The sequence below is a fragment of the Ornithodoros turicata genome, chromosome 1 (assembly GCF_037126465.1).
Source record: "Ornithodoros turicata isolate Travis chromosome 1, ASM3712646v1, whole genome shotgun sequence".
NCBI classification, from domain to species: domain Eukaryota; kingdom Metazoa; phylum Arthropoda; class Arachnida; order Ixodida; family Argasidae; genus Ornithodoros; species Ornithodoros turicata.
Window position 1 is genome coordinate 191619005 of NC_088201.1, and position 16833 is coordinate 191635837.

General features: G+C 46.3%; 1 protein-coding gene across 1 annotated transcript in view; it reads right to left on the bottom strand.

Moving 5' to 3' along the window:
- Nucleotides 1-16833, bottom strand: part of LOC135374440 (atlastin-3-like) — a 65354-nt gene that overhangs the window by 14815 nt on the left and 33706 nt on the right. The window contains exons 8-15 of the mRNA XM_064607404.1: nt 15278-15468; nt 14607-14922; nt 13534-13837; nt 5955-6082; nt 4466-4522; nt 3286-3357; nt 2763-2909; nt 512-574 (exon numbers count right to left, since the gene is read on the bottom strand). Coding sequence (XP_064463474.1) covers nt 512-574; nt 2763-2909; nt 3286-3357; nt 4466-4522; nt 5955-6082; nt 13534-13837; nt 14607-14922; nt 15278-15468 — 1278 coding nt within the window. The remainder of the gene's footprint in view (nt 1-511; nt 575-2762; nt 2910-3285; nt 3358-4465; nt 4523-5954; nt 6083-13533; nt 13838-14606; nt 14923-15277; nt 15469-16833) is intronic.

Genomic DNA, 16833 nt, shown 5'->3' on the forward strand with positions numbered 1-16833 from the left:
GTCACTTGCTTTGTACGCGTCCCAAACATTTCGGGTTGTCGCTCGCTGACGTTTCTTCCATACGTGTGCAAGGCCATTATGTACGCGCGACGTTTTGACGCTGGGAAAGCGTCCCATGCGTTTACGGCATAAAACGACTCGGGGCGACGTCTGGAGGGAAACAATCGCCAATCTGCCAAGCAATAGAGAACAAGCCAATATTTCCGACTGGCTTGCTGCTCATCGCGACTACGTATCCGACACGTAGCCGACTTTTCTTGTTTCACACGCAGTGTTATGTGCATGCCATGGAGTTCTACCGGCGTACTTGACGAGCAGTATATGCAATTGGTGCGACATAGTGTTGTGCGTAATTTTCATTAATTTTCTAAAAAATATATTTGAACGAAATTGGAACCAAAACTATGACGTGAGCGTACTGAGGGCTCAGGTTACCGACTAGATAAAAATTTCCTGCGCTCTACTATTCTACAGTACCTCTAAAATCAACTTAGAGTACCCCATTACGCACCTCGACTTCCTTTAAGGCGCTGCAAAATGTCATTCTGCAGCTTGTCCAGCAGCAGTCAATCATCTGGAAGAGTGAAAGAGACATGTTAACTGACTTCTCAACGAGCTGAGCCTTGTATTCGACATGTCTATGCAACCTGTACAGCGAATCAGAAATACATACATATTGACGTGCCCAGTTGAAGAGTCTCGCTCCAAATTATGCCGGATAAACGCGAAAAACAATTGTTTATTTTATTCTATGACTTTGCCTAACTATATGGTGCACAAACACAAGTAAGCAAGTAGAAGACATAGATAAATTTAACTGTTAGTTAACGTTGCCCTTGGACCTTAAAAGAGGCAAAAATGTCAAAGTCACCAGTTTCCATCCTGTTATAAATACTTTGCTTACGGTTTACAGAACTAAGACTTGTAAGAAAAATGGACGTGCCTAAAACTACAGGACTTAAACTAAAGGACAGGACTACAGCAGCATAGAAATTAACGGATTCAACCACCTGTGAACAGTTGAATAGACCATGCACACATTTATAAAAAAAAAAGAGGCGAGGTCACGCTTCTTACATCCTATTTCAAGTGACACCATTTTGCATATCCCAATAATTTTATAGTACACCTAATAGGGCCGCCGCGCTATATGCCTATCAAACCGAACATCTACAAACCTGCGTCGTACAGTTTCAATATGGGAAGACAGCACCAGTCCATATTGAAAGTGTGCAACGCGGGTTTGTAGGTGTTTATTTTGATGGGTGTCTAGGCCGGCGGTGCCATTACGAATACAATACAATTCTTGGTAGATGTAAAATGGAGACCCTGGAAATAAGACTGAAGAAGGCGTGACCTAGCATCATGCGTCTTATTTCAAGGATCTCCATTTTACATCTCCCAAGAATTCCAGGGATGCCAAGCTGCATTCTCATTTTTACAGGGAAGCGGCGTGACTAGTGGTCTCGCAGAGAATTAGACACCGAGAAATTACCGACACTCATCCGGCTAAGACAATAGAGACTTTTAGTAGACCGTTTTTGTATCTCCGACACGACACTCCCTACGGTGTATGTACTTTGGAAGTATCGCTTGTGGCGATGAACCTCCCCCCTCTCCAAAGTCAAAAATAAAGTTGTTGTTGTTGTTTTTACGGTGTTGGTCTCATGGCGCATGCGCGACGCTAGCGGAGCTTCTCTAGCGTACCGCCGGTACGGATCTCTCCGAGGAATGGCGTCCCGTGTTATCGGAGACGTCACGCGGGTTGCGGGGCTCCCCGAGGAGAAGAAGAAGAAATTAGAGAGTTTTAGTACATCGTACGCTGTCCCCTTTGAGTACGTACAGGATAGTGTTGATTGCTCTGCGCACGCCCATAGCAGAAAGAGAACTTCGTGCAGTGCACAGAACCACAAGCGCTATTCCTTGCGTACGCAAATGCGATAGCGTAAGATGTACTGCAACTCTCTAATGAGAGCAACTAAGCGAGAAGCAAGATGGCGGTGCGGACTCCCGTACCATTTTTATGGATACCCTTGGATGTCCCTACGGATATCCCTTTCATGGGTGCAACAAACTGGATCGCAATAACAGAACTCCCAAATACCCCAACATCGGAAAGCTTCACGTTTCGGGGCTCGGGATTGGTCATGCCGGAGCACTAAGACGTTAATTAGCTGTACAGTCTTCTTCCACCGTGTACTAAAACGTCAACAGCGTCAGTCTCACGCATCGTGGTATTGTTTTGGATTATCGTACTGTGTATCGTACCGAGACGTTGCAAAGTGCTTTACTAAAACTCAGTATGATGACAGGCCATTGAGGCGGCACGCGCGAGATCACGTGATTTATGAAGACTAACCAACACAAGACGAACTATGGCAGTCGTCGAAAAAGCAAGAGAAACGGCGGGATTTGAGCTCCGCATCTCTCGATCACGGTTCGAACGCCTTGACCAATTCTACCATGCTGGCATCTGCTTTCCAACGACTTGCGTAGGAGCCTCACTTGAATGATAAGACACGCATTCACTCTCATCACACTCTCTCCCACATTTCTTCACACACACACAAACAGATACGTATATACACACATACATACATACTTACATATATACGAGTAGCGGTACCTGGTGAACATGATGGAAAGTAATTGTTCTGAGGCTGTCCCATTAGATTTACTTAACTAATTTACTTTCCATCATTTTCACCAGACATACTCTGAAATAATCGGAAAATACATATAGATAACCAAGCATGGCTCACGTCGGAAAGCTGCACTTGAATAGCCTCCATGTTCCTCCCCATAATCGGAGCTTTCTCCAGCTTTGACATACATTCTGATTTCAGACAGCTGTGTACCGCTTCCAGTGCTTCTAGGCCTCCTCCACTCTCCAATACCTTTGGGAACTCCTGCAAGGCGTCAGTCAGTCAAACGTGAGTTGGAAGTGAGTGAGTCCTCAGTATCGTGTTGTCCTGTCTTCGTTGCACTCGTATTCATGTATTGCTCAGCCCTTGGTGTCATTTAATAGGGAGCCGAGACTGAACGCACTGTATACGAGAACGTCAATATTTAATTGAAATAACTCCACTCTTGAATCATGATTTCCTTCGTAGGCGTAAGAGGCATTATTTTTTTAGAGTTTAGAGTATATTTGCGTGGCTATTTCAGGTGCACCTAGGGCATCCTTATTGATTCCTCAGTCCAAATAAACTGGGATCAGCGTTCGCAGCCGACAAAGCTTCGCAAAGATAGGTATATATAGTTCACAGATGAACGAGCACTTACGTCATGCAAGGCTGATGCATAGTCATTCTGTATGTCCCGCAATATCTTGTTGTTGTGCACGAACGCAGTTACCTGCAACAGAACACGATGATGTGCTTGATAAAGTGCGCCATCTCAAGTAGGAGCGAGTAAGTGCTATCAAACCGGTGTAGAAATTTTAAGGCAAGACATTGAACGAGAGTAGTATATCATACTGAGCTTGAACTGAGAACTTAGTGAGCTGAACTGAACTGAGAACTTGACGTTGGCAACATGGTCCCTGAGGTTGAAAAGGACGGAGGAGGGAAAGGACGACAGACAAAGCACAAGAACAAGCAGCACAAGACGAGGCTCTCAATGTTCTTTTTTGTGTGTGTTTTGTCTTTTATCCTCCTCCCAGAGCTCAGGGACATGTTGCCAACGTCAAGTATACACGAGCTCGCTTGCATTTTACTTCTGTGTTCAACTGTTCATCTTTAGAATAAAAACTCTCCGTCGTACTTGAAACCTGAGTCTGGGCAACACATACAACGACACAGACGAGAAACTAGCACAGGAGGTGCTGGTGTCGTTGTTCTTGTCCTTGTGTGTGGACGTTTATCTTGCCCAGACTCAGACTTCAATTATGATGGAATTCGTCCCCCAACTAGCTCACGTATATGCCACCCTCACTGGAAAGTAGTCTCTTCTCAACACGTCTCTTTCCTTAATGGGACAGTTACATCCGGAGAGCCATCTACGAAACGGATACTACTATGTTTGGCGTCGGACGACAATCTTGTTTGTCTTTTTTTTTTCTCTGCCAAAGAGGGTGAAAGCAGGAGAAAGAAAGGTAAAAAAAAAGAGGCTGGCACACTTCCTTCTCTCCGCACACTTTCCGTGGGCTGTTCTTTGCGACAATCAAGCAGGAGGGTCTAAAGTGTAATTTTTCGACGATATCTGTTGCGACACTCTGCATAGTCAATGGAGGACTTCATATTTGTGTGTTTAAAAAAAAAGTGGGGTTCCCTTGGCAATTTTCAAAGTTCCATTGAAAAAAATATATTTCCTTCCATTAAAAATTGTCCAAAGCCTTCCCAGATGACGGGAAAACTTTCCAGAAGGAACCTGCCGAAAATCCCACAGTCCTCCGGCGAGTACATAGCCAGTTAGAATTTTTTATCACTTTAGGTGAAACACTCTGTATGTAATGCATACTTACGTTATACACGGACTGCACTTCTGGCAATTTTCCTTCTTTGCATATCATGAAGTAGGTCTGGAAAAAAAAAAGGAATTACAAGGTCTACATTTAAATCACTTTGGGTGTATCGGTAGAATACACTGACTTCACATGACGGGAGAAACAATGTTGGAAGTTAGACCTTCGATGTCTGTATGCAGACATCATCCTATAAGTTCAGCAACGGCAAATGTGTATTTGCACTGTTTGCGGCTGAAGTCTCTTTGTGAAGCATGCATGAATCATGTCTTATAAAGGTGATACTCTGCTTTAAAAGGCTCTCAAATGATTTAAACGATCTCCTTTAGTTTTCGAGAGGACGTGTGGTCGATTGTTAACGTGCAGTCGTGTTGCATGTAAACAGACGTACGTCGTTATTTGCGTCTTGACTTTGGCTCCCAGTCTGTCATTCATCACAAGGTGTCGGTACAGTCGGGAGTTTTGGCTCTCGCTTACACAGCCACAACTGGGCCCTCACAGGGGAACTTCCCGCACGGCATACATTAGCAGATGGGTTCGACACTAGCTAACAGAGCACATGCAGCGCCGCCAGTGACGACACGAGCACGAGCGTGCAACCAGTTGAAGGTGACGTAACCGCTTTACCGAATAAACCGTTGCCGAGAGGGCACAACTGTGTGCCGGTTCCTAGTCACAAACGCGATGGCTGACGCACCACAAAGCTGACGTCTGCCCGGGGTACCGGGGACGTACCCTCGATGTTTCTATTTAGGGATATGCAGAAGGGCTCCAAAGAGAGTAGAAATTGGGATTACAAGCCCTGGGATACATATCTGTACAGTATGCAGAGTATCCCGACGATGAACCGACGAAACTCCCCATTCACCACCTTAAAAATAAAGTTGTCGTTGCGCAGAGTGTAAGAATACAGACCCGGTTCTAGCGAGGCTTTCAATCTCAAGTGTTCGAAATATTCCATCCCTCGGATATCCTGTCTGTGGCATCACGTCTTGTGTTTAATAGTGAGGCCTGCCGCATGCGCCTCCTTTAAATAAACGAGAAATAAATAAATACGTCCGAAAAACTAACAAAAAACACACGGCTTTTCAGCAAAGGACTGCTGAGCAACGGTTGGGCCGACTTCAATTTTGAAAACGGCAATGGCATCAGGAGAACGAGATCTACCAATGTTACACTTCAACCCAGCCTCTATCTCTAATACCTGAAAAGTTAACTAGCGCAAATTAATTAATACGACGACCAAGGAATTTTCGGATGCCCTCATAAGGTCGGCCCACCGCCGTAGATCGCGTCACCATTGGTGGCATTATCGAAATCTAATTTGAATATAGTTAAAAAAATGTTCGAAGTTAGCTGGGACACACCGCATGTGGGCACGGGCCCCAACAGACAGCATTTCTCGGTATTTCGCTCGCAACATGTGCGTTCCTGTCGTTGAATCCCGCCAGGCTTCAAGATTCGCCGCTACAAACGCGATGTGGCTTACCTTCAACAAAACAGCGAATTCCTTGCAAGTTAGTTTTCCTCCGTTGACCAGTTTCGGTGCCAGGTTGTTTGGGGAGAAAAGGAAACGAACAAGTGCCGTCAGGTGGTGCTTAAATTCTTCTGACAAGTCTGAAAGCACGAGAGGAATGGTCAAAGCTACGCCGCACAGCACAGGCAAATAGTAACACTGCTACTACCAGAGGGCTGTCATCCAATGTATTGATCTATGGACGAAAGCGTGCAGGGCGAACGCAACGCATCCTGGACAGGTCCTGGTCGCACGTCACAGCAAACGTCAACGCACACGTGACCTTAAAGATGGCCGCGCCGTCATCGGCGGCCACACCGCTTCTAAACAACTCGTTTGTTGTTTCTACGTAGTAGTCTTGTATAGTAGTCCTGTACGTAGCAGTCAGGTATTACTGTAGTCCTTGGACTACAGTAATTATTCTTATCGGATAATCTTGCAGTAAAATGTGCAGTTTTGTACATAAGGCCTTGTACTATTCACGACTAAAAAAATGCATTCAATGCATTCAGACAGCGCAGTGGTGTTACCCCTTGAGGCAAGTTGAATCTCCCCAATGCTGTTACTGCGGTGCTGTAGAAGATCTAGAGCACATTCTTCTCCATTGCCCACACTACCAACCTTCCAGAACCGTACTCTCCGGATCCCTTAACGAGCTGGACTCTCGCCCCTCTCTCTCACAAAATTGCTTGGTCCCTGGCCACATCCTGCCCACCAAAGCTCTCCCCTCAAAGCTCCCATCACCTTTCCGAATACCATAGGCCCTCGATCCTTATTGTGAAGGGGCTCATTATTTCATTCCCCGCATCACCACCAGCGATGGGGTAGACTATATCGCCCCCTTCGATGACAATCCCCGTCCATCATCTCACAATAAAGTTGTTCCAAAAATGTGATGAAAATCGCGCGTTAAGACACACTGAGCCGAGGCGACGGGCTACCACGTCGCGGAAGAAGCACCGCATAGTTTACGCTGGTAAAATACGTTTATCTCTCGTCCTTATGGCGACAGGAATATGTCTGTAAGCGGTAAAACGACATGTAAACAAAGTCACGTGATCTCAAATGACGTTTTTATGACGTGTGACCAGGACAAGGTGGCGATTTTGCAAAAAGCACCCCTTTGAGAGTAGTTACAAAAATGGCGGATTTATGTCACCCATGTGGCTGGTACGCTATGGAGCAATGCATGCACAGGGAACGAGTGTTTCTTTGTGTTATAGATGCAAGCTAGGATGTGCGAATTCAGTTAAAGGTGTGCTGACACCAGGCTCGGGTAAATTACGTCAGGTAAACCTAAAAGCCGGTTATTTGCGCCGATGTGAACCTGCGATTAAATACGATTTACACACAAGGGGGCAACAGAAAATCGACATCACGGCAGGCATCTCCACCAGAGAAGGGCAACATCATCCAGCGAGAAGGCCTGGTCGCATGAACGACATGACGTAACACTTAAAGGGAGACTCCGCACCAAAAACGTGTTGTGATAACAGTGCGACATCAATCGGTACCATATAATATCTTAGTTAATAAAATTTATCATCCCAAAGTGGCACAGATAATTAGAAAAAGTTTTTTTTTTCCTTCGAGAGATTGGGCGCTCCTCCATGGAAAACCAGTTCAGCAACACTGGGCTTTACCTCGTCGGTATTTCTCGTGTACGGCTTCCTGTTGGTTTTGCTTTTTATGGCTGGCGAATATTTTAGAACGAAATCGAGGAAGCGAATGACTGGTGATCCATGTGGCACGAAGCAGCCGTCAAGCGCGTGCCCGGAAAACAGCCGGTGCCCCACACGAGACTACCGGTGGCGTCACGCAGCGTACAAAAGGAAGGAGAGGAAAGCTTCAGAAGTTTCGGTTTCGTTTTGAGCTTCCCAGCACTTTTGGCAACTAACGAGTCTCAGACAGCCAAACGAACTTTATTTCTTATTTCGGAAGAATGTATATGAAATTTATTTACAACGCCGTTATACTTTATTCGGATTGTCCCGGAGTCTCCCTTTAAGAGTCCACCAATCACGACCGTGCTGCTTTCGGCGGCTGATGTTGTGGTCGATTTACAGAACGCTATGACTTCGTTCAGCAACTAACTAAGCTGCAGAAAACAGGCTCCTCTCACACGGTGCTGAGCAACTCACCACATTGTAGTGATGAACACACTCGTGAGATGCCGAGAGAAAATATCATCAAAATATTACCAAATATAGGTTACTTCAGTACTAGCTCCCTCTGCATACACACAGGGAGCTAGTATTCAGGCACGCTATCGTCATCACCTTCCTTCGTCCAATCGCACGAGAGCGAGCACTGAAAATATGGCGTGGCGTTCTTTGATCATAATATCGTCCAACACACCCTTCATCTCTTAGCTATGTCGGCACAGTTCCCCCTGAAGTCGGCCCAGGACGCATACTAACCCCCCTGTCCCCCACTCCTTCCTGCTATCCTCTCTCCGTCTGTCCACATCTGTACGTCGCTCATAGCCACAGTTGCTTCGCGGCGCTAACACCCAATCAAAAAAAAAAAAAAAACATCTCTTAGCTGAAAACGGCAAACAAGCAGCAGGCGACGTAGTTTAACACTGAGCAGAGCATTAAGGGGACCATGAAATGATTTTCGCGAATTCCTAGTGTTGTGTATTGTTGCGTGGTGTATCATTCAGCCAGGTGCGACGGCGCCGCTTTGGCGCGAGAAGATCATGTATCGCGGGGAAGCGCGTCTTCTCTAGTTTCGGGGATCACGCGATGCGTTCAGTCTGATGCGCCAGTTGGGCGTATCCCTTCTTACAGAACAGATGTAGTCCAGAAAGCAATAAAGTTCGAGTTCATCGTGATCAATGGAGTCTAAATCTTCCCAAACTCAACACCTAGTACTCTGCAGGAAACCGTTCTAATGATCCCTCACTATCGTACACACTAAGCCCTGCACGGACCCAGGCCCCCGACCGCACCCCAAGCCCGACCTGACCCACGGGCCGGGCCGTGCTTGTTATTGGTTGTGTGCTTCGGGCCGGGCCGAGCCCAGGCCGACAAATTACGCCGGCACCGGGGACCGGGCTCGGCCCGACAAACATGTTTCCGAGAGTCAGACTCGGCCGGGTCACGCAGCTAATTCCTAACAATGGAGGACTATTAGTTCATATCATCACGCGCTTGCGTCATTCCTGTGCATATACAGGGTGTTTACTCTAAGGTGTCCAGAAATTATATTTAAAGCGAGCGATAAAGGAAAGCAAGTGGTACTTTTCTGCTGCTTGAGTAAGAAACTGCAGACAAAGAAAAGGTACTGCTTCACTAGTAGCACCTGTTTCTTAGTCAGGTAGCTGAAAATTAGCGCTCGTTTCTCTTTTATCGCTCGCTTTACATACAATTTCTGAACACGTCAGAGCAAACACCCTGTATTTGCAAAGACAAGCAAAGACACTGCATTATGCGTATGATTCGACCCTCTAGAGCATTCTCAAAGCAACTTCACATTGCTGCTCACTCCTCACATATTTCACAATCACGTTGGCAAAGCTTGGTGAGAGGGGTAGGGACAGGGAGAAGGAGTTTGTCGACGGTATCCTCTACCTCCGCAAAAACCCGACAGTGTAACGATGATGCACATGCCCGCGTGCGTTCTGGATTTAATTTGGTCTCGTGCTATTAAAGTGTTAAACCGCCAGCACTATGTTTGTGGCGTTGCCTTGCCTTCTTATAAATTTGTTTGATAAGCGCCAGAAACGCGTATATCACGGCTCGAAATACTAGGCCGGGATCTACTCGCCGAGTCACCGGGCCGGGCCGTGCCGTGCTGAGCCGCATAAAAATATGAAGGTCCGGGCGGGGTCGGCCCGGGCCCTTTCTCGATGCGCCCGGGCCGGATCGGGCCAGGAAAAGTCGGCCCGTGCAGGGCTGTAGTACACACATCGAATTTTAACTGTATTCAGTACAACGGGGACGCAGCTATCAGTCAAAAATAGCAGGGCGTGACCGCTGGATATATGCCTTCGAAGCGGGATTACGTCATCGCCATCCAGTTCTCTCAGCCAACTGTGAACGACGAGGATGACACACCCCGCGGGACCATGTGGGTGGAGGGTTTCGGTTTGGACAACAACGACGTCGTATATCTGCCGTCGAAATGACTTAAAATATGGCGAAAGGCAAATCGTCAGCGATGGGGAAAGAGATACGACACACACAGCGGCTATGGAGCATTCGGTAGTCAGCAGCTCGTAAAATGTCACCGACGGAGGTATGTTCCGACGAAGAAGAAGTTCAAAGAGGAAAACGTGCTCCGGTAGCCAGGCTGACAGCCAACGGATATACTACATTTCTCGTAGGATGCTGTGTCAACGGTTAGGTACAATCTTGTGTCCAGGTCAAATTAAAACATATTTCACGGCGAAATATGCAAGCCTGTTTGCAAATTTTGCAGTTTGTTCGCAAAAGCCCGTCCACGAATCGGCAAGATGTTCTGTGTATGATGTCACGGCCAGTTCGTCACGGAGGCAGGCCGTAGCAGCTGCCGTTCACGCCCGTGGTTAATATAGAATATCTTCGGTATCTGAACCATTTTTAACTTCATATTTCACAGAGTGAATGCTTTAGTACAGGGGCACAAATGAAAAATGATCGTGGGCTTGTCAAATATCCTTTCATGGTCCCTTTAACATGCAAGCAAGCTGGTGTATCAATGTGGTAGGTATCATTTGCTTGAGCATCAGGAGGTGGTACATGGACAGAGAGACAGCGCCGTTTCATCGAACGCCATTTCATCGAATGCCGCTTCATTCAACACATTACCATGTCGCTTGCGCGTGGCATGCAGATACATTTCAGGGTCCTCAGTAAGCAGAAAATGTTCGTGTTTCCGCACGATAACTTTGGTATTTGACAGTCTATTGCCGATTCAGTTGAACAGTGTCATAAAGATGGGAAAAAAATGCGGGTATTTTGAAAATAGACTAAAGTCTACGGCGTAAGCTAATGAAGAACGTTGAGTATTACGTATAAGTACTTGGGTGTCATTATTAGAAACGATCTAAAGTTGGATAGCCACATGAAACACACGCGTACTAAAGCTGCTCGACCACATTCGATATGAAAGAAGAAATTTCGCATTGGAGCAACGAAATAAATTAGGAGCATATGAGTCATATATCTTCCTTATAGAATATATGTAACAGCAGTCTGGCACCCATAAAACAGCGCGCTGTCCAAAAATATAAAGAAAATACAAAGGTCTACTGAACTGTCCCTACCGTCCAGATGCACAAGCACTCCCTCGGTAACATCTATTCGGGAATTAGAATTATATGTTTAAAAAGAATGACTAAGCCAAAGACAGAAGAAGAACGCGTCTCCGTTGGAAATATCGGCGATTCTCGTCCTGAGGCAATTCCTTTTCAATTTCCCGTTCACTGGATTTCTACCCGTCTAAGGCCGATTAACACTTGAACCGAGATCACCGGTCCCTTAACTTGAATTGAACGCTTAACTCTGCCTCACAAAAGGCAGTTATTATTACTGAAACATTCATCACGTCACCAACTAGCGTCTGCAAAAAAAGAATTGAGCGTTAACTGAAAGTTTTAGTGTTGCATAACTTAGAGGAGGACGATGGGCGACCAGGTGCATGGGATTGCGATGAGCGCGCGGCGCCTGGCTCGAGTTGGGATTCTGGGCACTTGTTGATTAAAGCTTGTTGGGGTTAGTCATCTGGAGCCTCGGTCCGTCTGTCTCATTTACGTAACATTTAGTAACGCTCGATCTCGGTTCAAAGTTAACCAGCGTTGGTCAAACCGCGCCTAAGCAAAATCTTTGTTTCATTTGCAGGTTGAGTGCCCCATGGATTGTCTCCGAAAAGCTTAGGTTCAGTATACTGCTATCAAAAAAAAGCGTCACCAGATCTATCCACGGAGACAACAACTGGTATCTAGGTATGGTTCACTGACATCGTTACCTGTGATACGGGAAAATGAAAAGATTGCTAAAGAATGATTGGATTCGCCAGCAGACGCCATCAAAAAACCGGACTAACAGTAAAATTTAATATTTTTCCTGAATGCTACGATACGCGTATGTCTGTATATTACATACGTGTATTTGTGCGTAGTACACAAATTATCCGCACCACTCCAAAAACACTACAGCTGAATCTTGCTGTCATTTCGTCCTCTCTATCACGTTCTCGCTATCGCTATCGAGCTCATAGCATTACCTCTACATTACCTTCATTCAGCTTACCACTGAACTCACTAAAAACAAAGGTGTTGACCTTCACGAAAACAACGTCGCCCATGGCGTTCACATGCCCCACTGATGGAGTAGTGTTACCTCCTGTGGTTTCGCCCCGGGATCTTGGTGTCGTTCTTGATAGCAGACTTACGTTTAATCCTCATGTCGCTGGCATCGTCAAAAAAAGCCTACTCGGTTCTTGGAGGAATTTATAAGGTTGCCTAGCAGTTTCAAGTGTCCCTCTTGCTCGCTCGTTCTATACAAATCGCTTGGTGTCCCTATTCTGGAGTTCGCATCTGTGGCATGCAACTCAGCTTGTAAGACTAGCTCGGAGAAACTACAGAGCGTGTAGCGCGAATCTTTGAGAACTCGTAAGTAGTGCTTTCTAACGAACGGTTTTTCTACGACCCGATCAGGTGATCACGTTCTGATGGCACTTCCCCTTATGATTGGTCATCCGCCAAAACGTTCACAAACCGTTCTAGGAAGTACGATCAGAACCCGAAACGAAAACCAAGTTCAAGGGTGGAAGCAGAAACGGAACCCGAATTCACTTAACGTAATACTCCTTCTCCGTCTTTCTAAATTTAATTTAATTTATGTTAATGTAATAAATCGCGGACGTCTTTAATCGTCATTAACGTCTTCGGTGTCTCTTTACAATAGTACTGTCCCTCTACTGACATCGTGTTGCTGCAAGATTGTGGTGCCGACAGGGTGAACACTGCAATGCCGAGAGCGATACGGAACGATCTCAAGAAAACAGAAATGGAAGCCGACATCGAGAGTAGCTCGGAAACAGGAACAAAATTATCTTACTGTAACGTAAACCGCAACCAAAAATCATCTGCAAACGGAATCGAAAACGCTATTATTTCCGGTAACCGACCCTGGTTGTACAAATGCAATGTAAAATTTTGCTCCGCGCTTGACCAGCGGTGCGCAGTTGCTGACAACTTAGACACAGTGTTGCCCGAGGTTTAAACTTAAATTTGCTAAGCAGCTCTGGGTATAGTTATGACGAGAACTGTAGCGTAAGGGTGCTGGATACTGACGTAAGGGTTTGGCGAATTACGCCCTAAGGGTACTGGGGTAAGGGTATGGCATAGGGGTAAGGGTATGGCATAGGGTAAGGGTACGAGAATTATCGCGTAACGGTACTGAGGGCTCAGGCTAACGAATAGATCAATTTTCTGAGATTGCACATGTACTGGTTTCGGTACCCATTTAGTGTCTTCACCATCAGCTGATGGTGAGTCTGAAGTTGGTCTTCTATAACACGTAAAGGGTTTGTGTCGCATCATAGGTAGCTTTGTTCCACTCACCGCTGACTCTTCCGTCGAAGCTTGCAGATCTGAGTTTCTTCCCCGGGTACGGCATTAAGAAGCAGTCCATGTCTGTGATGTTGGCCGTCACATTAGCTCGCATCTCGTTCACCTTAGCATCCACCTCTTCGTCGAAATGGAGCCATTCGTGAACTACTTTGCGATCGACGTCCAGACCGTACGGAATGTCATCGGCGAAATCCCAGTCACGGACAAGGAAGAGTAGCTTTTGAAAGGCTTGGTTGCTTTGGTCGTTTTCACGGCCTTCCATGTTCTTGATCATGCTGGCGTAGTTGGCGCAAAACTGCACGGGTGAAGATGTGCTTTCAACAGCATTGTCTTACTACTGACATGGTGTTTGAAAGGTAAGGAAACGCTCGTATCAAACGAAGAGTAATCCAATAGACGAGTTTAGAAAATCCCAGAGTCCTTAGCGTCGCTTTGAACTGTGGGAGTTTACTAATCCGAAAGAAACGGGTGGCCTCCAAACTGTTTCGATGTTTCCCCTACCGGTCGATTGTCCACGACCTGCCAAGGCCAGCGAAAGCGAAATGTGAAGGATTATTCTTCGTTCCCCGGCTCAGCAATCGCACAGGATGCAATGCGGAATGGCATTGGAATGGACTGGTCTGGGTGCCACACGGTCAAGGGCGAAATAACTTTGTCTTTTTGCTTTTTCCGTGATGGGTAATGTGAATCTCCTCTATAGCACTGCTAGCTGCGCTACCCAGCACGGTTACCGGTCCCTTTTCTTTTATTGATGGAATTCGAGGAATGGAATGAGGATGCCCAGCCATTCCAGGAGTGGGAATTGGCCATACCTTTTCATTCCGAGGATTTGAAAGGAATGAAATTCGAATTGAATTGGTGATTTCCATTCCACAACCATGCTCTTTACCCCTATATAGTGACTCTAGCAAAGACCACCTCGTGTAGATTCATCAGTGATCTAACAGTTACTCGTTGCGTGAACTCATGTGAGTGCGCAAAACTTCAGAACCTAATACCGTCTGGCCTCTCTTGTGTCACGAATGACGCAATATAAGAAAGCATTACGGCTTTAAATATCTCACCTGTAAGTTTTCCACAATGCTTTGGTTGAGGTTTTTCATGACGTTGTAGATGAGCACTGAACTCAGGAGCATGCTGAGAGAAAACAGTGTCGTGTTGGCCGCAAGGGTAGAGGTGTTGTCGCAACTCCCTTCAGTATCCATCAAGACGACAGCCACGGTGCCGGACGGGGTGTTGACTTTGAAAATTTTCTCCCAGAACAATATGCCACGTGTGTGTTTCTTCCGTCCATACTTCCAAGAGAAGCCATCCAGCGGCTGGTTGGGATCTCCCATCCAGTTCTCTGTGTTCCCATGGCTCTCGATGTGTTCCAAATATCTGTGTGTGGGAGAGATTTACTGAACGGATTTCACGGGGTACTATACAACAAGCACAACACACACACAAGATCAACGATACAGGACGATGCAAAATGCGGCTATTAACAAATGAGAGGCAATGAATGATAAATGATCGTGGATGGGGAAAAATATGTACAAAATATGATTACGCTTATGACGGGTCACCAGTGACGGCCCCAACGGCGCACAAAACCACCCTCCCCTAGCGCAAACAGTTCCCTCTGGAGGACGCTGACGACGCGTACCTGCAAATATCTGCGAGCAAACGGCACAACCTTCCCATCTGATGGGGCTCTCAGTTTTCAAAACAACGAGAAAAAAAAAATGCCTACCTGATCAAGTAGTCGAGAAGGAAGGACTTTCCAGTACGGAAGACACCAGCGACCGACACGACAACCACGGGCAGGTGCTCAACCTCTTTCCACGCTTTGTTCTCAAATACTTCGCGCTTCAGCAGGTACTGGTTCTCTTCCATGTCCGAAGGCACGATTACGTGCAGCGGCTGTGGCTTCGAGTGCATTATCTGGAAGGTAACGCAGCAACGTGATGAAATGCGCATAGTTACATATTTTCTACCATGTCTATCGACGCGTTGAGCATGTCAAAGGGGTTGTGAAACTATTTCGAAAGATTTGAAGATGATAAATAGTGGATAAAGGAAGTCCAGAGCAAAAATGTCTTGAAATCTTCTGGACAAATGTCAAAAGGAAGTCTGTCCCAGATAACCATTAGTTGTTCAAAGCAATTCCAAAGGATTTTCTATATAAAATCTATATAATTCCAATATGATGTCTATTTATTCGTTGGACTTATTCCTATAAAATTTCTATAACAAGGACAGATATTTTTTCCATAAGGGATACGGAGAGATTGAATTCGGCACCCGGCCGATTCGGCAACTAAAAAAAGAAAAACAAATGCAACAACAAAAGAGAAAGAGAGAAAGAACAGAGACGTGTCGTAACACACGCACCCACGAAAGCGTAGTCGCGAGGTCACAATTACATACAATGCGCATAATCAACCATAGAGCAATAACAACACCAAGGATATACACTGCAGCGACAGCGATCACAACCTCACACACCAACAGTGCACAAAGCCTAATGGAGGGATTCCAGAGAACAGTGTGCAATAAAATTTACAAGCGCAGTCAGAGCTGCATCCCTTTTACTGGAGGCACACACGCCTAGCACCTTTAAAATGTCAAAAGGTATACCGTTCGGTCCGCCGAGAGCGGCCTTCAATAAGGGACGTTGGCAAAGCATATCTACTACAATGGATAACGGTATCCTCCGCAACGGCGCACGTTAAGCAGTCCGAAGAGTAGGATCCCCCAATTTTGTGAAGAAACTGACGCCCGTACGGCACGTTTAATCGAACTCGGTGAAGAGGTTACAGCGCCGGGAGAGGAAGGCTTTGTGGGACGCTCAACTTCAACTCCGGATCTATTCGGCGAAGAAGACGAGTAGACGAAGAGGAAGTAGAAAGACAGGGCAGATGACTTTTGAAGAAATAATGTTGTAAATCTTGATTTACGTGTACTAACCACGCACATCAAAACGTTATGTTTCTCTCATCCAGGGTTGCGGACCTATTACACCGTCTCCTTGCGGACGTAGCCATGTTAAAGCGCAGCGCCGTCTAGCCGGAGGAGCACGTTGACAACTGTTTACCACCCAACCCAGACAGAAGGAAAGCACACGGGTCGTATGCTTCCTCCATGGGACCGCTTTCCTCCTTTCCGGCTCGTGCTGGCTGCAAAAGCGCTGGGTGTGATGCTGGCCAGAAAGCGGTGCATAGGGCGGCCCGTATGGTGCGTATATCACGCGTAAAAGCTGCGTTTTTACGCACAGCTCAAAATTCCTACGTGGCAGCTTCTCGTACA